Below are 21,945 nucleotides of genomic sequence, written 5' to 3'. Positions count from 1 at the left end.
TGATGATGACGACACTGACGATGATGATGACACTGATGATGATGACGACACTGATGATGACGACACTGACGATGATGACGACGACACTGACGATGATGACGACACTGACGATGATGACGACACTGACGATGATGATGACGACACTGACGATGATGACACTGACAATGACGACGACACTGACGATGACGACACTGACGATGACGACGATCACGACGATGACGACGCCGCTGTTGCGTTTGTAGCGGCTGGAGGACACCGTGCTGAACCCGGACCTCGACGAGGCGGGCAAGTCCCTGAGGATTCGCTCCGCCGAGGGCACCACCACCACCACCACCACCACCGGCATCATCACCGGCGGCACCGGCGGCACCGGCACCGGCAACACCGGCGGCACCTCCCTCATCCCCGCGCGGATTCGGGAGATCGTGACCCGCCACCTCCAGCAGGACGTTCCAGACGGTGAATCCCCGACAGGGGGCGACGACGACGGAGCGTGTCGTCACGTGACGGGGCGTGACGGGGCGTGACGGGGCGTGTCGTCACGTGACGGAGCGTGTCGGAGCGTGACGGGGCGTGTCGGAGCGTGACGGGGCGTGACGTCACGTGACGGGGCGTGACGTCGCGTGACGGGGCGTGACGTCACGTGACGGGGCGTGTCACGTGACGGAGCGTGTCACGTGACGGCGCGTGTCACGTGACGGAGCGTGTCACGTGACGGAGCGTGTCGGAGCGTGACGGGGCGTGTCACGTGACGGGGCGTGTCACGTGACGGGGCGTGACGGAGCGTGACGGGGCGTGTCACGTGACGGGGCGTGTCACGTGACGGAGCGTGACGGGGCGTGTCACGTGACGGGGCGTGTCACGTGACGGAGCGTGTCACGTGACAGAGCGTGTCACGTGACGGGGCGTGTCACGTGACGGAGCGTGTCACGTGACAGAGCGTGTCACGTGACGGAGCGTGTCACGTGACGGAGCGTGTCGGAGCGTGACGGGGCGTGTCACGTGACGGGGCGTGTCACGTGACGGGGCGTGTCACGTGACGGAGCGTGTCACGTGACGGAGCGTGTCACGTGACGGAGCGTGTTGTCGTGAACTCCACCTTGACCCATCCATCATGAACCCCACTCACCCATCCATCATGAACCCCACTGACCCATCCATCATGAACCCCACTGACCCATCCATCATGAACCCCACTGACCCATCCATCATGAACCCTGACTCACCCATCCATCATGAACCCCACTGACCCATCCATCATGAACCCCACTGACCCATCCATCATGAACCCTGACTCACCCATCCATCATGAACCCCACTGACCCATCCATCATGAACCCCACTGACCCATCCATCATGAACCCCACTGACCCATCCATCATGAACCCCACTGACCCATCCATCATGAACCCCACTGACCCATCCATCATGAACCCCACTGACCCATCCATCATGAACCCCACTGACCCATCCATCATGAACCCCACTGACCCATCCATCATGAACCCCACTGACCCATCCATCATGAACCCCACTGACCCATCCATCATGAACCCCACTCACCCATCCATCATGAACCCCACTGACCCATCCATCATGAACCCCACTCACCCATCCATCATGAACCCCACTGACCCATCCATCATGAACCCCACTCACCCATCCATCATGAACCCCACTGACCCATCCATCATGAACCCCACTGACCCATCCATCATGAACCCTGACTCACCCATCCATCATGAACCCCACTGACCCATCCATCACGAACCCCACTGACCCATCCATCATGAACCCTGACTCACCCATCCATCATGAACCCCACTGACCCATCCATCATGAACCCCACTGACCCATCCATCATGAACCCCACTGACCCATCCATCATGAACCCCACTGACCCATCCATCATGAACCCCACTGACCCATCCATCATGAACCCCACTGACCCATCCATCATGAACCCCACTGACCCATCCATCATGAACCCCACTGACCCATCCATCATGAACCCCACTGACCCATCCATCATGAACCCCACTCACCCATCCATCATGAACCCCACTGACCCATCCATCATGAACCCCACTGACCCATCCATCATGAACCCCACTCACCCATCCATCATGAACCCCACTGACCCATCCATCGTGATCCCTGCTGACCCATCCATCATGAACCCCACTGACCCATCCATCATGAACCCTGACTCACCCATCCATCATGAACCCCACTGACCCATCCATCATGAACCCCACTGACCCATCCATCATGAACCCCACTCACCCATCCATCATGAACCCCACTGACCCATCCATCATGAACCCCGCTGACCCATCCATCATGAACCCCACTCACCCATCCATCGTGAACCCTGACTCACCCATCCATCATGAACCCCACTGACCCATCCATCATGAACCCCACTCACCCATCCATCATGAACCCCACTCACCCATCCATCATGAACCCCACTGACCCATCCATCATGAACCCTGACTCACCCGTCCATCATGAACCCCACTGACCCATCCATCATGAACCCCACTGACCCATCCATCATGAACCCCACTGACCCATCCATCATGAACCCCACTCACCCATCCATCGTGAACCCTGACTCACCCATCCATCATGAACCCCACTGACCCATCCATCATGAACCCCACTCACCCATCCATCATGAACCCCACTCACCCATCCATCATGAACCCCACTGACCCATCCATCGTGAACCCTGACTCACCCATCCATCATGAACCCCACTGACCCATCCATCATGAACCCCACTGACCCATCCATCATGAACCCCACTGACCCATCCATCATGAACCCCACTGACCCATCCATCATGAACCCCACTGACCCATCCATCATGAACCCCACTCACCCATCCATCATGAACCCCACTGACCCATCCATCATGAACCCCACTGACCCATCCATCATGAACCCCACTGACCCATCCATCATGAACCCTGACTCACCCATCCATCATGAACCCCACTGACCCATCCATCATGAACCCCACTGACCCATCCATCGTGATCCCCGCTGACCCATCCATCATGAACCCTGACTCACCCATCCATCGTGAACCCTGACTCACCCATCCATCATGAACCCCACTGACCCATCCATCATGAACCCCACTGACCCATCCATCATGAACCCCACTGACCCATCCATCATGAACCCTGACTGACCCGTCCATCATGAACCCCACTGACCCATCCATCATGAACCCTGACTCACCCGTCCATCATGAACCCCACTGACCCATCCATCATGAACCCTGACTCACCCGTCCATCATGAACCCCACTGACCCATCCATCATGAACCCCACTGACCCATCCATCATGAACCCCACTGACCCATCCATCATGAACCCCACTGACCCATCCATCATGAACCCCACTGACCCATCCATCATGAACCCCACTGACCCATCCATCATGAACCCTGACTCACCCATCCATCATGAACCCTGACTGACCCATCCATCATGAACCCCACTGACCCGGCCATCGTGAACCCTGACTGACCCATCCATCATGAACCCCACTGACCCATCCATCATGAACCCCACTGACCCATCCATCATGAACCCTGACTCACCCATCCATCATGAACCCCACTGACCCATCCATCATGAACCCCACTGACCCATCCATCTTGAACCCTGACTCACCCATCCATCGTGAACCCTGACTCACCCATCCATCATGAACCCCACTGACCCATCCATCATGAACCCCACTGACCCATCCATCATGAACCCCACTGACCCATCCATCATGAACCCCACTGACCCATCCATCATGAACCCCACTGACCCATCCATCATGAACCCTGACTGACCCATCCATCATGAACCCTGACTCACCCATCCATCATGAACCCCACTGACCCATCCATCATGAACCCCACTGACCCATCCATCATGAACCCTGACTCACCCATCCATCATGAACCCCACTGACCCATCCATCATGAACCCCACTGACCCATCCATCATGAACCCCACTGACCCATCCATCATGAACCCCACTGACCCATCCATCATGAACCCTGACTCACCCATCCATCGTGAACCCTGACTCACCCATCCATCATGAACCCTGACTCACCCATCCATCATGAACCCCACTGACCCATCCATCGTGAACCCTGACTCACCCATCCATCATGAACCCCACTGACCCATCCATGATGAACCCCACTGACCCATCCATCATGAACCCCACTGACCCATCCATCATGAACCCCACTGACCCATCCATCATGAACCCCACTGACCCATCCATCATGAACCCTGACTCACCCATCCATCATGAACCCCACTGACCCATCCATCATGAACCCCACTGACCCATCCATCATGAACCCCACTCACCCATCCATCATGAACCCTGACTCACCCGTCCATCATGAACCCCACTGACCCATCCATCATGAACCCCACTCACCCATCCATCATGAACCCCACTCACCCATCCATCATGAACCCCACTGACCCATCCATCGTGAACCCCACTGACCCATCCATCATGAACCCCACTCACCCATCCATCATGAACCCCACTGACCCATCCATCGTGAACCCTGACTCACCCATCCATCGTGAACCCCACTGACCCATCCATCATGAACCCTGACTCACCCGTCCATCATGAACCCCACTGACCCATCCATCATGAACCCCACTGACCCATCCATCGTGAACCCTGACTCACCCATCCATCATGAACCCCACTGACCCATCCATCGTGAACCCCACTGACCCATCCATCATGAACCCCACTGACCCATCCATCATGAACCCCACTGACCCATCCATCATGAACCCCACTGACCCATCCATCATGAACCCCACTGACCCGTCCATCATGAACCCCACTGACCCATCCATCATGAACCCCACTCACCCATCCATCATGAACCCCACTGACCCGGCCATCGTGAACCCTGACTTGACCCATCCATCGTGAACCCTGACTCACCCATCCATCATGAACCCCACTGACCCATCCATCATGAACCCCACTGACCCATCCATCATGAACCCCACTGACCCATCCATCATGAACCCCACTGACCCATCCATCATGAACCCCACTGACCCATCCATCGTGAACCCTGACTCACCCATCCATCATGAACCCCACTGACCCATCCATCATGAACCCCACTGACCCATCCATCATGAACCCTGACTCACCCATCCATCATGAACCCCACTGACCCATCCATCGTGAACCCCACTGACCCATCCATCATGAACCCCACTGACCCGGCCATCGTGAACCCCGCTGACCCGGCCATCGTGAACCCTGACTGACCCGTCCATCATGAACCCTGACTGACCCGGCCATCGTGAACCCTGACTGACCCGGCCATCGTGAACCCCGCTGACCCGTCCATCTTGAACCTTTGTCCGCGTAGCTCCGTCCACCATGGCGTCTCTGCTGTCCGTCCAAGAGGAGAATCGTCTCCTGCAGAAGGAGCTGTCCCGCATGGAGGACCAGCTGTCCCAGTGCCACGCCGACCGTGACACGCTGGCCATCAAGTACAACGCACTGAGCGAGCGGGTGAGTACACTACTGCTGCACTACTACTACTACTACACCACTACTACACCACTACTATCACTCACTGTTACAACTACCACACACTACTACTACACTACACTACTACTATCACACACCACTACCACTCTACTACTACACTACTACTATCACACACTGTTACAACTACCACACACTACTACTACACTACTACTATCACACTACTACTACTCACTACTACTGCCACACTACTACTATCACACACCACTACTATCACACACTACTACTACTACCACACTACTACTACTACCACCCACTACTACTACTACCACACTACTACTACACTACTACTACTATCACACTACTACTACACTACTACTACCACACACTGTTACTACTACTATCACACACTACTACTATCACACTACTACTACTCACTGTTACAACTACCACACACTACTACTATCACACATTACTACTACTACACTACTACTACTACACTACTACCACACACTACTACCACACTACTACTACACTACTACTATCACACTACTACTATCACACTACTACTACTACCACACTACTACTACACTACTACTATCACACTACTACTATCACACTACTACTACTACCACACTACTACTACACTACTACTATCACACTACTACTACACTACTACTACCACTCACTGTTACAACTACCACACACTACTACTACACTACTACTACCACACACTACTACTACACTACTACTACACTACTACTGCTACACTACTACTACCACACTACTACTACACCACTACTACTACCACACACTACTACACTACTACTACTACTCACTGTTACAACTACCACACACTACTACTATCACACACCACTACTACCACACACTACTACCACACTACTACTACTGCTGCCACACTACTACTACCACCCACTACTGCTACTACTACCATCACACACTACTACTACACTACTACTGCCACACTACTACTACACTACTACTACTCACTGTTACAACTACCACACTACTACTACTATCACACACTACTACTACACTACTACTACTACACTACTACTACTACACTACTACTACTATCACACACTACTACTACACTACTACTACACTACTACTACTGCCACACTACTACTACACTACTACTACTACTCACTGTTACAACTACCACCCACTACCACCCACTATGACTACTACTACCACACACTACTGCTACTACTCACTGTTACAACTACTACCACACTACTACTGCCACACACTACTAATACTACCCACTACTTCTACTACCACACACTACTACTACCACACACTACTACCACACTACTACTATTACCACACTACTACCACACTACTACTACACTACTACTACTACCACACACTACTGCTACTACTCACTGTTACAACTACTACCACACTACTACTGCCACACACTACTAATACTACCCACTACTTCTACTACCACACACTACTACTACCACACACTACTACCACACTACTACTATTACCACACTACTACCACACTACTACTACACTACTACTACTACCACACACTACTGCTCCTACTCACTGCTACAACTACTACCCACTACCACCCACTATGACTACTACTAGCCACACACTACGACTACCACCCACTACTACTACTACCCACTACCACCCACTACTACTGCCACACACTACCACCCACTACTACCACACACTACTGCTACTACTCACTGCTACAACTACCACCCACTACCACCCAATATGGCTACTACTACCACCCACTACTACTACCACCCACTACTACTACCACCCACTACTACTGCCACACACTATGACTACTACTACCCACTACTACTACTAGCCACTACTACTCACTGCTACAACTACCACCCACTACCACCCACTACTACTACTACCACCCACTACTACTACCCACTACCACCCACTACTACTGCCACCCACTACTACTACTACTACCACACACTACTGCTCCTACTCACTACTACAACTACCACCCACTACCACCCACTACTACTACCACACACTACTACTACCACCCACTATGACTACTACTGCCACTCACTACCACTACTACCACCCACTACTACTACTACCCACTACCACCCACTACCACCCACTACTACTACTACTACTGCCACACACTATTGCTCCTACTCACTGCTTCAGGTAGTGGGGTGAGTAAGGAGTTGTTAGTAAGTAAGGAGTTGTCAGTGAGTAAGGAGTTGTTAGTAAGGAGTTGTTAGTAATTAAGGAGTTGTTAGCAAGTAAGGAGTTTTTTTAGTGAGTAGGGAGTTGTTAGTGAGTAAGGAGTTGTTATTAAGTAAGGAATTGTTAGTGAGTAAGGAGATGTTAGTGAGTAAAGAGTTGTTAGTGAGTAAAGAGTTTTTTTAGTGAGTAAGGAGTTGTTAGTAAGTAAGGAGTTGTTAGTGAGCAAGGAGTTGTTAGCAAGTAAGGAGTTGTTAGTAAGTAAGGAGTTGTTAATAAGTAAGGAGTTATTCTTAGTTTTTTCGGTAAAGTCACGTTGAAGAGAAACAACAAAATAACAAAATATATATAAAACAATAAAAAATTCTCACGACGTTTCGACCATAACTCAAACGGTCATCATCATGACCGTTTGTTATCATCATGATGACCGTTTGAGTTATGGTCGAAACGTCGTGAGAATTTTTTATTGTTTTATATATATTTTGTTATTTTGTTGTTTCTCTTCAACGTGACTTTACCGAAAAAACTAAGAATATGAATTACTGCAGTCACGAAAGCTTTAAATCAAAAGTAAGGAGTTGTTAACAAGTAAGGAGTTGTTAGTGAGTAAGGAGTTGTTAGTGAGTAAGTAGTTTTTTTTAGTGAGTAAGGAGTCGTTAGTAAGTAAGGAGTTGTTGGTAAGGAGTTGTTGGCAAGGAGTTGTTAGTAAGTAAGTAGTTGTTGGTAAGTAAGTAGTTGTTAGTAAGAAGGAGTTGTTAGTGAGTAGTTGTTAGTAATTAAGGAGTTCTTTTTAAGTAAGGAGTTGTTAGTGAGTAAGGAGTTGTTAGTAAGAAGGTGTTGTCAGTGAGTAAGGTGTTGTTAGTAAGTAAGTAGTTGTTAGTAAGTAAGGAGTTGTTATTAAGTAAGTAGTTGTTAGTGAGTAAGTAGCTGTTAGTAAGTAAGGAGTTGTTATTAAGTAAGGAGTTGTTAGTGAGTAAGTAGTTGTTAGTAAGTAAGGAGTTGTTAGTAAGTAGTTGTTAGTGAGCAAGGAGTTATTAGTAAGTAAGGAGTTGTTAGTAAGTAGTTGTTAGTAAGTGGTTGTTATTAAGTAAGGAGTTGTCAGTGAGTAAGGAGTTGTTAGTAAGGAGTTGTTAGTAAGCAAGGAGTTGTTAGTGAGTAAGTAGTTGTTTGTAAGTAAGGAGTTGTTAGTAAGGAGTTGTTAGTGAGTAAGGAGTTGTTAGTGAGTAAGGAGTTGTTAGTAAGAAGGTGTTGTTAGTAAGTAGTTGTTATTAAGTAAGGAGTTGTTAGTGAGTAAGTAGTTGTTAGTAAGAAGGTGTTGATGCCTTCTGGGAAGTCGTGTACTCTGTGTACACAACCGCGCACAATTCTGAGCCGCTTGTAGCCGCTTTGCCGTTACTCATCGCCAATTATGGACTCTGACCATTGTCCTTTGCATCTCGTAGAGTCCCTGGCACGTGATAATAATAATAATTATGATGATGATGATACGCTACGCAGTGGCAGTGGAGGGAGGTCACAACGTGCCGATTTATTACTTTGATAAACCCCGTTGATCCGATCGAAATTAGGGATTTCGATCGGATCATTTGGGGGGGGGGGAGGGGGCACGTTCCACTCCACCCCGCCCCCCCCCCCCCCACCACCACGCTCCCCCCACTGTCTCCGTCAGCGCCAACATCGTCGGCGGGCAGGGTGGAAGCGTCACAGGGCAGTGGACGACTCTGCCGGGGTCCTCGGTTTGTCCGTCCGCCTCGACGGCTTGCCTTGGAAAAAAAAAATTTTGCTTTCATATTTAAAGCCTTTCGCGACTGCGGCGGTTCACAATCTTAGCTCTTCCGGTAAGGTCACGTCGAAGGGGAAAACACTAAAATGATATAAAATATAAAATATATATGTGTGTGTGTGCGTGTAAAACGATTTTTTTAAGAAAAAAAAAATATTTTCTCACGACGTTTCGACCGTAACACAGACGGTCGTCATCGTCCGCCGCTGCCCCCGGTTCGCTGTCGGCAGATGCGGTGCGGTGCGGTGCGGTGCGGGAGCGGGAGCGCCCCTTTGCGGTGTGTGGCATTTCGATGAGTGAATTCTCATGGGCCCGATTCCGTTGGTGCGTGTCAGGCTTAAGCGGGGGGGGGGTTTGGTTTTTTTTTTTTGCCGTGTTGGCGTGGCCTTCCTCGCGTGGGCATATCGCAAACATCCGAGGGATGTTTGCGATATGTAGACCCTCCTTTTTGGCCAGTAGCACGGTATGTGATAACGAGGTTTTTTTACACCTTCTTTGGTTCTTTCGGTAAAGTCGCCACCACCACGTAGAATGAGAATGTAGACCCTGATTTTTTTAGCCAGTGACACGGTATGTGGTAACGAGGTTTTTTTTACACCTTCTTTGGTTCTTTCGGTAAAGTCGCCGCCACCACGTAGAATGAGAATGTAGACCCTGATTTTTTTAGCCAGTGACACGGTATGTGGTAACGAGGTTTTTTTTACACCTTCTTTGGTTCTTTCGGTAAAGTCGCCACCACCACGTAGAATGAGAATGTAGACCCTGATTTTTTAGCCAGTGACACGGTATGTGGTAACGAGGGTTTTTTTACACCTTCTTTGGTTCTTTCGGTAAAGTCGCCACCACCACCACGTAGAATGAGAATGTAGACCCTGATTTTTTTAGCCAGTGACACGGTATGTGGTAACGAGGGTTTTTTTACACCTTCTTTGGTTCTTTCGGTAAAGTCGCCGCCACCACGTAGAATGAGAATGTAGACCCTGATTTTTTTAGCCAGTGACACGGTATGTGGTAACGAGGTTTTTTTACACCTTCTTTGGTTCTTTCGGTAAAGTCGCCACCACCACGTAGAATGAGAATGTAGACCCTGATTTTTTTAGCCAGTGACACGGTATGTGGTAACGAGGGTTTTTTTACACCTTCTTTGGTTCTTTCGGTAAAGTCGCCACCACCACATAGAATGAGAATGTAGACCCTGATTTTTTAGCCAGTGACACGGTATGTGGTAACGAGGGTTTTTTTACACCTTCTTTGGTTCTTTCGGTAAAGTCGCCACCACCACGTAGAATGAGAATGTAGACCCTGATTTTTTTAGCCAGTGACACGGTATGTGGTAACGAGGGTTTTTTTACACCTTCTTTGGTTCTTTCGGTAAAGTCGCCACCACCACGTAGAATGAGAATGTAGACCCTGATTTTTTAGCCAGTGACACGGTATGTGGTAACGAGGTTTTTTTACACCTTCTTTGGTTCTTTCGGTAAAGTCGCCGCCACCACGTAGAATGATAATAAAATAATAAATTGATAAAATAGAATAACAACAATAATAATATTCTCACGACGTTTCAGCCACGACACAAGCGGCCTTCATCAGGTGAAGGGGGCGAGACTGTCTGGTAGGACTGCGCTGGAGTGAAAGAGCCACGTTCAGATCACGGCCTTTTAAGCTGTGTGAGAGGAACAAAGCGCCTTGACAAAGGAATTAGCTAAATTATATGCTAATTATATGCTAATTATAGCTAAATTATATGCTAATTCCTTAATGCTAAATTATATGCTAATTCCTTTGTCAAGGCGCTTTGTTCCTCTCACACAGCTTAAAAGGCCGTATCTGAACGTGGCTCTTTCACTCCAGCGCTGTCCTACCAGACAGTCTCGTCCCTTCACCTGATGAAGGCCGCTTGTGTTGTGGCCGAAACGTCGTGAGAATATTATTGTGTTATTTTATTTTATCAATTTATTATTTTATTCTCATTCTACGTGGTGGTGGTGACTTTACCGAAAGAACCAAAGAAGATGAATCATTGCAGTCACGAAAGCTTTAAATCGAGGTTTTTACCCCTTTTAACTGGCACACAAAAACACTGACACCTTTATTCAAGGCGTCGTGTTTTCAATAACCACAACGCTAAGCAGTCAAAATGCAAACAAAAATAGAGACAACTCTGATAATGATGATGGCACCGTCCTTGAATTTGATTGGTCCACACCAGAGACGGCTTTTCTTAGAGCCTAGTCTCCATTGGTGTTGGACCAGAAGACGCCAAAAGGCGTACAGCTCAAAAAGCAGCGCACCGTCAGAGTTATTGAGGGCTCGGGGTGAGCGTTTACATTATGAGACCTCCTTTTGCCAGTAACAAGATATGTAGTAATGAGGTTTTACCCTTTTAACTGGAGCAAACACTGACGCCTTTATTCAAGGCATCAATGTCTGCAATAACCACAACACAAGCAGTCAAAATGCAAACAAAAAAGACAACTCTGATAATAATATTGGCTGTCCTTGAATTTGATTGGTCCACACCAGAGACGGCTTTTCTTAGAGCCTAGTCTCCATTGGTGTTGGACCAGAAGACGCCAAAAGGCGTACAGCTCAAAAAGCAGCGCACCGTCAGAGTTATTGAGGGCTCGGGGTGAGCGTTTACATTATGAGACCTCCTTTTGCCAGTAACAAGATATGTAGTAATGAGGTTTTACCCTTTTAACTGGCACACAAAAAAACTGACACCTTTATTCAAGGTGTCGTGTTTTCAATAACCACAACGCTAAGCAGTCAAAATGCAAACAAAAAATAGAGACAACTCTGATAATGATGATGGCACCGTCCTTGAATTTGATTGGTCCACACCAGAGACGGCTTTTCTTAGAGCCCTTTAGTCTCACACACTGGTGTTGGACCAGAAGACGCCAAAAGGCGTACAACTCAAAAAACAGCGCACTATCAGAGTTATTGAGGGCTCGGGGTGAGCGTTTACATTATGAGACCTCTCCTTTGCCAGTAACAAGATATATAGTAACGAGGTTTTTACCCTTTTAACTGGAGCAAACACTGACGCCTTTATTCAAGGCATCGTGTTTGCAATAACCACAACACAAGCAGTCAAAATGCAAACAAAAAAGACAACTCTGATAATAATATTGGCACTGTCCTTGAATTTGATTGGTCCACACCAGAGACGGCTTTTCTTAGAGCCCCTTTAGTCTCTCGACTGGTGTTGGACCAGAAGACGCCAAAAGGCGTACAGCTCAAAAAACAGCGCACCGTCAGAGTTATTGAGGGCTCGGGGTGAGCCTTTACATTATGAGACCTCCTTTGCCAGTAACAAGATATGTAGTAACGAGGTTTTACCCTTTTAACTGGCACACGAAAAAACTGACACCTTTATTCAAGGCGTCGTGTTTTCAATAACCACAACGCTAAGCAGTCAAAATGCAAACAAAAATAGAGACAACTCTGATAATGATGATGGCACCGTCCTTGAATTTGATTGGTCCACACCCGAGACGGCTTTTCTTAGAGCCCTTTAGTCTCTCCACTGGTGTTGGACCAGAAGACGCCAAAAGGCGTACAACTCAAAAACAGCGCACTATCAGAGTTATTGAGGGCTCGGGGTGAGCGTTTACATTATGAGACCTCTCCTTTTGCCTGTAACAAGATATGTAGTAACGAGGTTTTTACCCTTTTAACTGGAGCAAACACTGACGCCTTTATTCAAGGCATCATGTTTGCAATAACCACAACACAAGCAGTCAAAATACAAACAAAAAAGACAACTCTGATAATAATATTGGCTGTCCTTGAATTTGATTGGTCCACACCAGAGACGGCTTTTCTTAGAGCCTAGTCTCCATTGGTGTTGGATCAGAAGACGCCAAAAGGCGTACAACTCAAAAAACAGCGCACCGTCAGAGTTATTGAGGGCTCGGGGTGAGCGTTTGCATTATGAGACCTCCTTTTGCCAGTAACAAGATATAGTAATGAGGTTTTACCCTTTTAACTGGCACACAAAAAAACTGACACCTTTATTCAAGGTGTCGTGTTTTCAATAACCACAACGCTAAGCGGTCAAAATGCAAACTATTATCAGAGTTGTCTCTTTTGTTTGCATTTTTGACTGCTTGTGTTGTGGTTATTGCAAACACGATGCCTTGAATAAAGGTGTCAGTTTTTGTGCCAGTTAAAAGGGTAAAACCTATTGCTATATCCGAGAAATGGTGGCTTGCCCAGCCTTTTCCCCGCCCTCCATGGCCGGGTGCACGCTCATACACATACATACACACACATACACACATACACACACATACATACACACACACACTGATACACACACACACACACTCATACACACACACATACACACACATATACACACACACACTCATACAACAACAACAACAACCGCCATTCGCCACTAAGTGGCGGTGACGTCACCACGACGCTTGTGCCAGGCTATGTGCACCGTGAGGCCACGTGAAGTGTCGAACGCCCGCTGGCAGGAGGTCACTGGGCAGACCCAGGTGCCACGGGTCGACTGACTGAGATGACTGGCTGATGCACCACCTGTGCCCCCTACTGTGCCAACCTGCTGTGCTTTAGCCACCCGGCGCTCCGCTCGTTGTTGTGAGCGTCGCTCCTCCGCCCTCCGTTGTTGTTGGAGGGCGACTGCCTCCAACTGCCCAGTAGCATCCTTCACGAGCCTCCTCCACAGAGGCCGATCTTGACACCGCTGGTACCAGTCATCGGCAAGTCCACTCAGCTCCACGTCCTCCTGTACCACATCACTCCATCTCTTCTCTAGCCCGTGCCGCGCCCGCTTAGCCCCCTCAATCCGGCCAAACAAAAGCTGTTTCGGCATGCGGTGGCTGGGCATGCGGGCTACATGACCCAGCCATCGCAGCCTTGCCTGCCGGAGGAGCTCACCGATGGGACCCTGCCCAGATCTTTCAAGGATTTGTGAGCTCCTCACACAATCCAGTCTGGTTAAACCCAGGATGGATCGTAGGCAGGCCAGCCTAAATGTTTCTAACCGGTGAAGATGTTCCATTAGGGGTGCCCACGTTTCGCAAGCGTAGAGAAGGGAGGGAATGACCGTGGCCGAGAAGACCTGAAGCTTAGTGCGGAGCGACAGACCAGGTAGCTTCCACACAGCGTTACGCAACCGATGAAAAGATATTGCCGCTCGACTGATTCGGAGTGAGACCTCTGCTGTTAAACTGGCCCAATTCATAAGCACACTGCCCAGGTATGGGAAACTCTCCACTCTGTCCACAACTGCCCCATCACCGATTGGGAGTTTTGGGGGTGGAGTGTCCGATGGTACAAAATACCCAGGCAGGTGCTTAGTTTTGGTGGGGCTGATGGTAAGGCCCCACCTCTTAGTGGCACGCTCCAGTCTCAGCAGCAGCGTCTCCAACTCCTCCTCTGACTGAGCAGCTATTACCAAATCATCAGCATACATAACGTGGTTGAGCAATAGGGAGCCATCCCTTGACCGCACCCGGGCATCGATTAGCCTCCCATTATATCTGTACCATATGGAGATTCCCCCGGTACAGCTATTGAAGGCTTCACGAACTACGTGGTCAAAATAGATGTTAAATAATGTGGGAGCCAGAGGACATCCCTGTCGCACCCCAAGGTGTACAGGGAATGGCTCTGACTCCCGGCCACGTAGTTTTACCCGGGCCCGCTCACCATCATGAAGGTCCTTAATGATCGTGAGCAGAGGGTCAGGTACTCCAAAAGCACGAAGAACGACCCAGAGCCCAGGCCTACTGATGGTATCATAGGCCTTGACCAGGTCAATAAAGCAGAGATGTAGGTCTTGTTGGAATTCCCTACACCTCTGCTGTAGCAGACGGACAGAAAATATGGCTTCTGTGCAGGACCGCCCTTTCCTGAAACCGCATTGGGGCTCCGCAAGCCTCTCCTCAGCGTGCCTGGCAAGGCGATGCTGAATAATCCTTGCCAGGACCTTTCCCGGCACACTGAGGAGTGAGATGCCCCTGTAGTTGTTACAGTCTGTGCGGTCCCCCTTCTTAAAAAGGGGGACCACCAGGGCATCCTTCCAATCCTGCGGAACCCGTCCAGTGGTCCAGACTGTTGTTATGATGTCATATAGGGCAGTCTGTGCACAAACGCCACCCTCCCTCAGCATTTCGCTTGGGAGATCATCTCTGCCCGCTGCCTTTCCTGGTCTCAGACTCCGGATCGCCTTCAATACTTCCTCAGCAGATGGCACCTCAGCCAGCCACTCACAGGGGGTGACTTCTTCCAATATTTGAGGCACCGCAGCCTCAGCAGGGTCATCCTCACTTTGTGCCACGATGTTTTCCTGGCTGAGGGATTTTCCCTCCCCCAGGACCTCACAGAAATGCTCAGCAAATCTGCGAACCTGTTCCTGGGGGTCGGAGATTGGATCACCGTTTTTTCCCCTAATGATGGTAATAGGTGTGGCGCTGCAGGTTACTGATGGAGTTAAATAGAGATTTGTGATCACGGGCCACTGAGGCAGACTCCATCTCCTCAGCAACCCGCGACCACCACCCATCCTTGCAGCGCCTCACGGCTCTCCGAACCTCCGAGCGAAGGCTGCGGTAAGCCTCCTCATTCTCTGACATGAGATTCTGTAGCCGATGACAGTGGGCCTGTCGCTTTTTCTCAACCATCCTGAACACCTCCTCTGTCAGCCAGGGTCTCTGGGGAGGTCTGGACCGCGTACCCAAAGCAGCCATTGCAGCTGCATGAGTCACAGTCCTAAACCTCGCCCATTTACCCTCGACATCAGGAGTCGGGGACGATGCCAATCCCAGCCGCAAGCGATGATGAAATTCTCGCTTGCAACTTTCATCAGATAACTGAGACAAGGCCACTTTATGTTGGAATGTGGTCCTGGGTGTACACCCACCACCGGAGTGGAAGAATGGCAGGCGCATCTTACAGATGACTAGTCGATGGTCAGAGGGCAGATCAGCTCCACGGTAGGTCCTGGTGTCAAGGACATGGGCTCGCATTCGCTGGTCCGTCACTATGTAGTCCAGCAGATGTTCTTGCTTGGACCCGGCATGCATCCATGATGTTGTGTGGATGCGCCGATGCCGGAACAGCGTGTTGGTAATTACAAGCCCATGGGCTGCACAAAAATCTAGCAGCCTCCTACCGTTGTTATTGAGCTGATCTGGCCCATGCCCTCCAATCACTCCAGACCAGGTGCCAGTATCATGACCAACTCGGGCATTGAAGTCACCCAACATGATGACTCTATCCCGAGGGGCCACTTTAGCCAGCACCTGTGACAGGAGGTCATAGAAGGCATCTGACTCATCGGCTTTGCCTGCATCCCTCCACGGATGTTCATCTTCGGTGGGGGCATAAGTAACCACGACCACCATTCCTTGCCTCCGGTTGATGGGAAGGCGAGCCCAAAGTAGCCTGGGGCTTACAGCTTCCCACACCTCACCGCCACGCTCCCACGCCCTCTTCATTCTATTGTTCAAAAGAAGACCCACACCCTGTTGTTTGGCAGTCTGCTGCCCCGAGTAGAGGACTGTCCACCCCTCATGGTGGCAGGAGCCAGAGCCGGTCCACCGGACCTCCTGAATGCCGCATAGATCCAGGCGGTACCGGTCCAGCTCCCGACAGAGGAGTGGCAGCCTCTCCTCTGCAGTGAGCGTTCGAACATTCCACGTGGCCACCCGTAGTGGCTTTTCGTTGTTTCTGGAGTAGCCCCGAGGGTAGGTATTCAATCTCCTGGCTCCGCCAATTGGGGTTTGGCCAGGAGACGTCATAGACGCCTGGCCCCCCGGGGCCTCCGGCACAAGCTTATTGGTTACATATTTCAGTTTAATTCGTGGTTTCGTGGTAATTAATTGAAGGTGGAGGGGTTACCAGCCCCTCGCACCCGTCCAGAGCCCCCGTTTAGCCCCTGTGGTGGACACATATGCCATGAGGGGAGGAGCCAATCAAAATTGGATCTCCCCCCACAGCACTGTCCACGACAGAGTTGCCCGTCCGGCACCGCGAGGAGGTAGGGGGTTGTTTTTCCACAGACATACACTCATACACACACATACATACACACACTCATACACACATACACTCATACACACATCCTACATACACACACACATACATACACACATCCTACATACACACATACACACATCCTACATACACACACTCACACACACTCATACACACATACACATATCCTACATACACACACTCACACACACTCATACACACATACACACATCCTACATACACACACTCATACACACACACTCATACACACATCCTACATACACACACTCACACACACTCATACACACATACACACATCCTACATACACACACACTCATACACACATACACACATCCTACATACACACATCCTACATACACACATACACACATCCTACATACACACATACACACATCCTACATACATCCTACATACACACATCCTACATACACACATCCTACATACACACATCCTACATACACACATACACACATCCTACATACACACATCCTACATACACACATCCTACATACACACATACACACATCCTACATACACACACTCACACACACTCATACACACATACACATATCCTACATACACACACTCACACACACTCATACACACATACACACATCCTACATACACACACTCATACACACACACTCATACACACATCCTACATACACACACTCACACACACTCATACACACATACACACATCCTACATACACACACACTCATACACACATACACACATCCTACATACACACATCCTACATACACACATACACACATCCTACATACACACATACACACATCCTACATACATCCTACATACACACATCCTACATACACACATCCTACATACACACATCCTACATACACACATACACACATCCTACATACACACATCCTACATACACACATCCTACATACACACATACACACATCCTACATACACACATCCTACATACACACATCCTACATACACACATACACACATCCTACATACACACATACACACATCCTACATACACACATCCTACATACACACATACACACATCCTACATACACACATACACACACATACACACATCCTACATACACACACATACACACTCATTCACACATACACACATCCTACATACACACATACACACATCCTACATACACACATCCTACATACACACATACACACATCCTACATACACACATACACACACATACACACATCCTACATACACACACATACACACTCATTCACACATACACACATCCTACATACACTCATACACACATCCTACATACACACATACACACATCCTACATACACACATCCTGCATACACACATCCTACATACACACACTCACACACTCATACACACATACACACATCCTACATACACACACTCACACACACTCATACACACATACACACATCCTACATACACACACACATACACACACTCATACACACACATACACACATACACACATCCTACATACACACACTCACACACACTCATACACACATCCTACATACACACATACACACATCCTACATACACTCATACACACATCCTACATACACACATACACACATCCTACATACACACATACACACATCCTACATACACACATCCTACATACACTCATACACACATCCTACATACACACATCCTACATACACACATACACACATCCTACATACACACACTCCCGTTGAGAATGAAGAAGCTTCAGACCGCGTCCCCCGTTGCTAAGGGCTTGGCCTGAACAGCTGGAACTATCCAGACCTGTGGCTGGGTGGTCCTGCATCATTCTCACACTCACACACCCACACATACACACACTCATACACACACACTCACACACACTCATACACACACACACATACACACACTCATACACACATACACACACACAACAACAACTGCCATTCGCCACTAAGTGGCGGTGACGTCACCACGACGCTTGTGCCAGGCTATGTGCACCGTGAGGCCACGTGAAGTGTCGAACGCCCGCTGGCAGGAGGTCACGGGGCAGACCCAGCAGGTGCCACGGGTCGACTGACTGAGATGACTGAGATGACTGGCTGATGCACCACCTGTGCCCCCTACTGTGCCAACCTGCTGTGCTTTAGCCACCCGGCGCTCCGCTCGTTGTTGTGAGTGTCGCTCCTCCGCCCTCCGTTGTTGTTGGAGGGCGACTGCCTCCAACTGCCCAGTAGCGTCCTTCACGAGCCTCCTCCACAGAGGCCGATCTTGACACCGCTGGTACCGGTCATCGGCAAGTCCACTCAGCTCCACGTCCTCCTGTACCACGTCACTCCATCTCCTCTTTAGCCCGTACCACTCGCTCACTCACTCACCCACTCACTCACCCGCCCACCCACCCACTCACTCACCCGCCCACTTACCCATTCAACCACCCACTCACCCACTCACTGACTGACTCACCCACCCAACCACCCACTCACCCACTCACTGACTCACCCACTCACTCACTCACCCACTCACCAACACAAAGCAAACACATACCCCCCATGTATGCTTAATAGGCATTTAGGGCAAGTGCTCCCACCACCACTTACCACTGGCTAAGACGCCTTCGTCCTGATTTTTAATCGCTAGAGGGCAGTGAAATGCTGTCCTGAAATGGCTCTCTATCAGTGGGTTCACAATGTCCGTGTCGGAGACACTGAGACCCTGGGTCTGGGTGTCTCTCTCTCTCAGGGGGTTCACGATGGCCGTGTCGGAGACACTGAGACCCTGGGTCTGGGTGTCTCTCTCTCTCTCTCAGGGGGTTCACGATGGCCGTGTCGGAGACACTGAGACCCTGGGTCTGGATGTCTCTCTCTCTCAGGGGGTTCACGATGGCCATGTCAGAGACACTGCGACCCTGGGTCTGGGTGTCTCTCTCTCTCAGAGGGTTCACGATGGCCGTGTCGGAGACACTGAGACCCTGGGTCTGGGTGTCTCTCTCAGGGGTTCACGATGGCCGTGTCAGAGACACTGTTAAACTGGAGCCGGTCATGAGCACACTGCCCAGGTATGGGAAACTCTCCACTCTCTCCACAACTGCCCCAACACCGATTGGGAGTTGTGGGGATGGAGTGTCCGATGGTACAAAATACCCAGGCAGGTGCTTAGTTTTGGTGGGGCTGATGGTAAGGCCCCATCTCTGAGTGGCACGCTCCAGTCTCAGCAGCAGCGTCTCCAACTCCTCCTCTGACTGAGCAGCTATTACCAAATCATCAGCATACATAACGTGGTTGAGCAATAGGGAGCCATCCCTTGACCGCACCCGGGCATCGATCAGCCTCCCATTATATCTGTACCAAATGGAGATTCCCCCGGTACAGCTATTGAAGGCGTCACGAACTACATGGTCAAAATAGATGTTAAATAATGTGGGAGCCAGAGGACATTCCTGTCGCACCCCAAGGTGTACAGGGAATGGCTCTGACTCCCGGCCACGTAGTTTTACCCGGGCCCGCTCACCATCATGAAGGTCCTTAATGATCGTGAGCAGAGGGTCAGGGACTCCAAAAGCACGAAGAACAACCCAGAGCCCAGGCCTACTGATGGTATCATAGGCCTTGACCAGGTCAATAAAGCAGAGATGTAGGTCTTGCTGGAATTCCCTTCACCTCTGCTGAAGCAGATGGACAGAAAATATGGCATCTGTGCAGGACCGCCCTTTCCTGAAACCGCATTGGGGCTCCGCAAGCCTCTCCTCAGCGTGCCTGGCAGGGCGATGTTGAATCATCCTTGCCAGGACCTTTCCCGGCACACTGAGGAGTGAGATGCCCCTGTAGTTGTTACAGTATGTGCGGTCCCCCTTCTTAAAGAGGGGGACCACCAGGGCATCCTTCCAATCCTGCGGAACCCGTCCAGTGGTCCAGACCGTTGTTATGATGTCATATAGGGCAGTCTGTGCACAAACGCCACCCTCCCTCAGCATTTCGCTTGGGAGATCATCTCTGCCCGCTGACTTTCCTGGTCTCAGACTCCGGATCGCCCTCAGTACTTCCTCAACAGATGGCACCTCAGCCAGCCACTCACAGGGGGTGACTTCTTCCAATATTTGAGGCACCGTAGCCTCAGCAGGGTCATCCTCACTTTGTGCCACGATGTTTTCCTGGCTGAGGGATTTTCCCTCCCCCAGGACCTCACAGAAATGCTCAGAAAATCTGCAAACCTGTTCCTGGGGGTCGGAGATTGGATCACCGTTTTTTCCCCGAATGATGGTAATAGGTGTGGCGCTGCAGGTTACTTTTTTGATGGAGTTAAATAGAGATTTGTGATCACGGGCCACTGAGGCAGACTCCATCT

At 49.8% G+C, this 21,945-nt stretch overlaps 1 protein-coding gene across 2 annotated transcripts in view; it reads left to right on the top strand.

The window, feature by feature from the left end:
• LOC142922653 (rootletin-like) overlaps positions 1-21,945 on the top strand; it is a 94,931-nt gene that overhangs the window by 19,217 nt on the left and 53,769 nt on the right. For both annotated transcript variants that reach the window (XM_076063485.1, XM_076063486.1), the window contains exons 2-3: positions 243-459; positions 5,448-5,593. In XM_076063485.1, coding sequence (XP_075919600.1) covers positions 243-459; positions 5,448-5,593 — 363 coding nt within the window. The remainder of the gene's footprint in view (positions 1-242; positions 460-5,447; positions 5,594-21,945) is intronic.

This window comes from Petromyzon marinus, unplaced genomic scaffold (assembly GCF_048934315.1).
Source record: "Petromyzon marinus isolate PM22_M1 ecotype Great Lakes invasive population unplaced genomic scaffold, UKy_Petmar_22M1.pri1.0 PM_Scaffold_134, whole genome shotgun sequence".
NCBI classification, from domain to species: Eukaryota; Metazoa; Chordata; class Hyperoartia; order Petromyzontiformes; family Petromyzontidae; genus Petromyzon; species Petromyzon marinus.
Note: the sequence above shows the minus strand (reverse complement) of the source record. Positions and strands in the feature narration are given on the sequence as shown.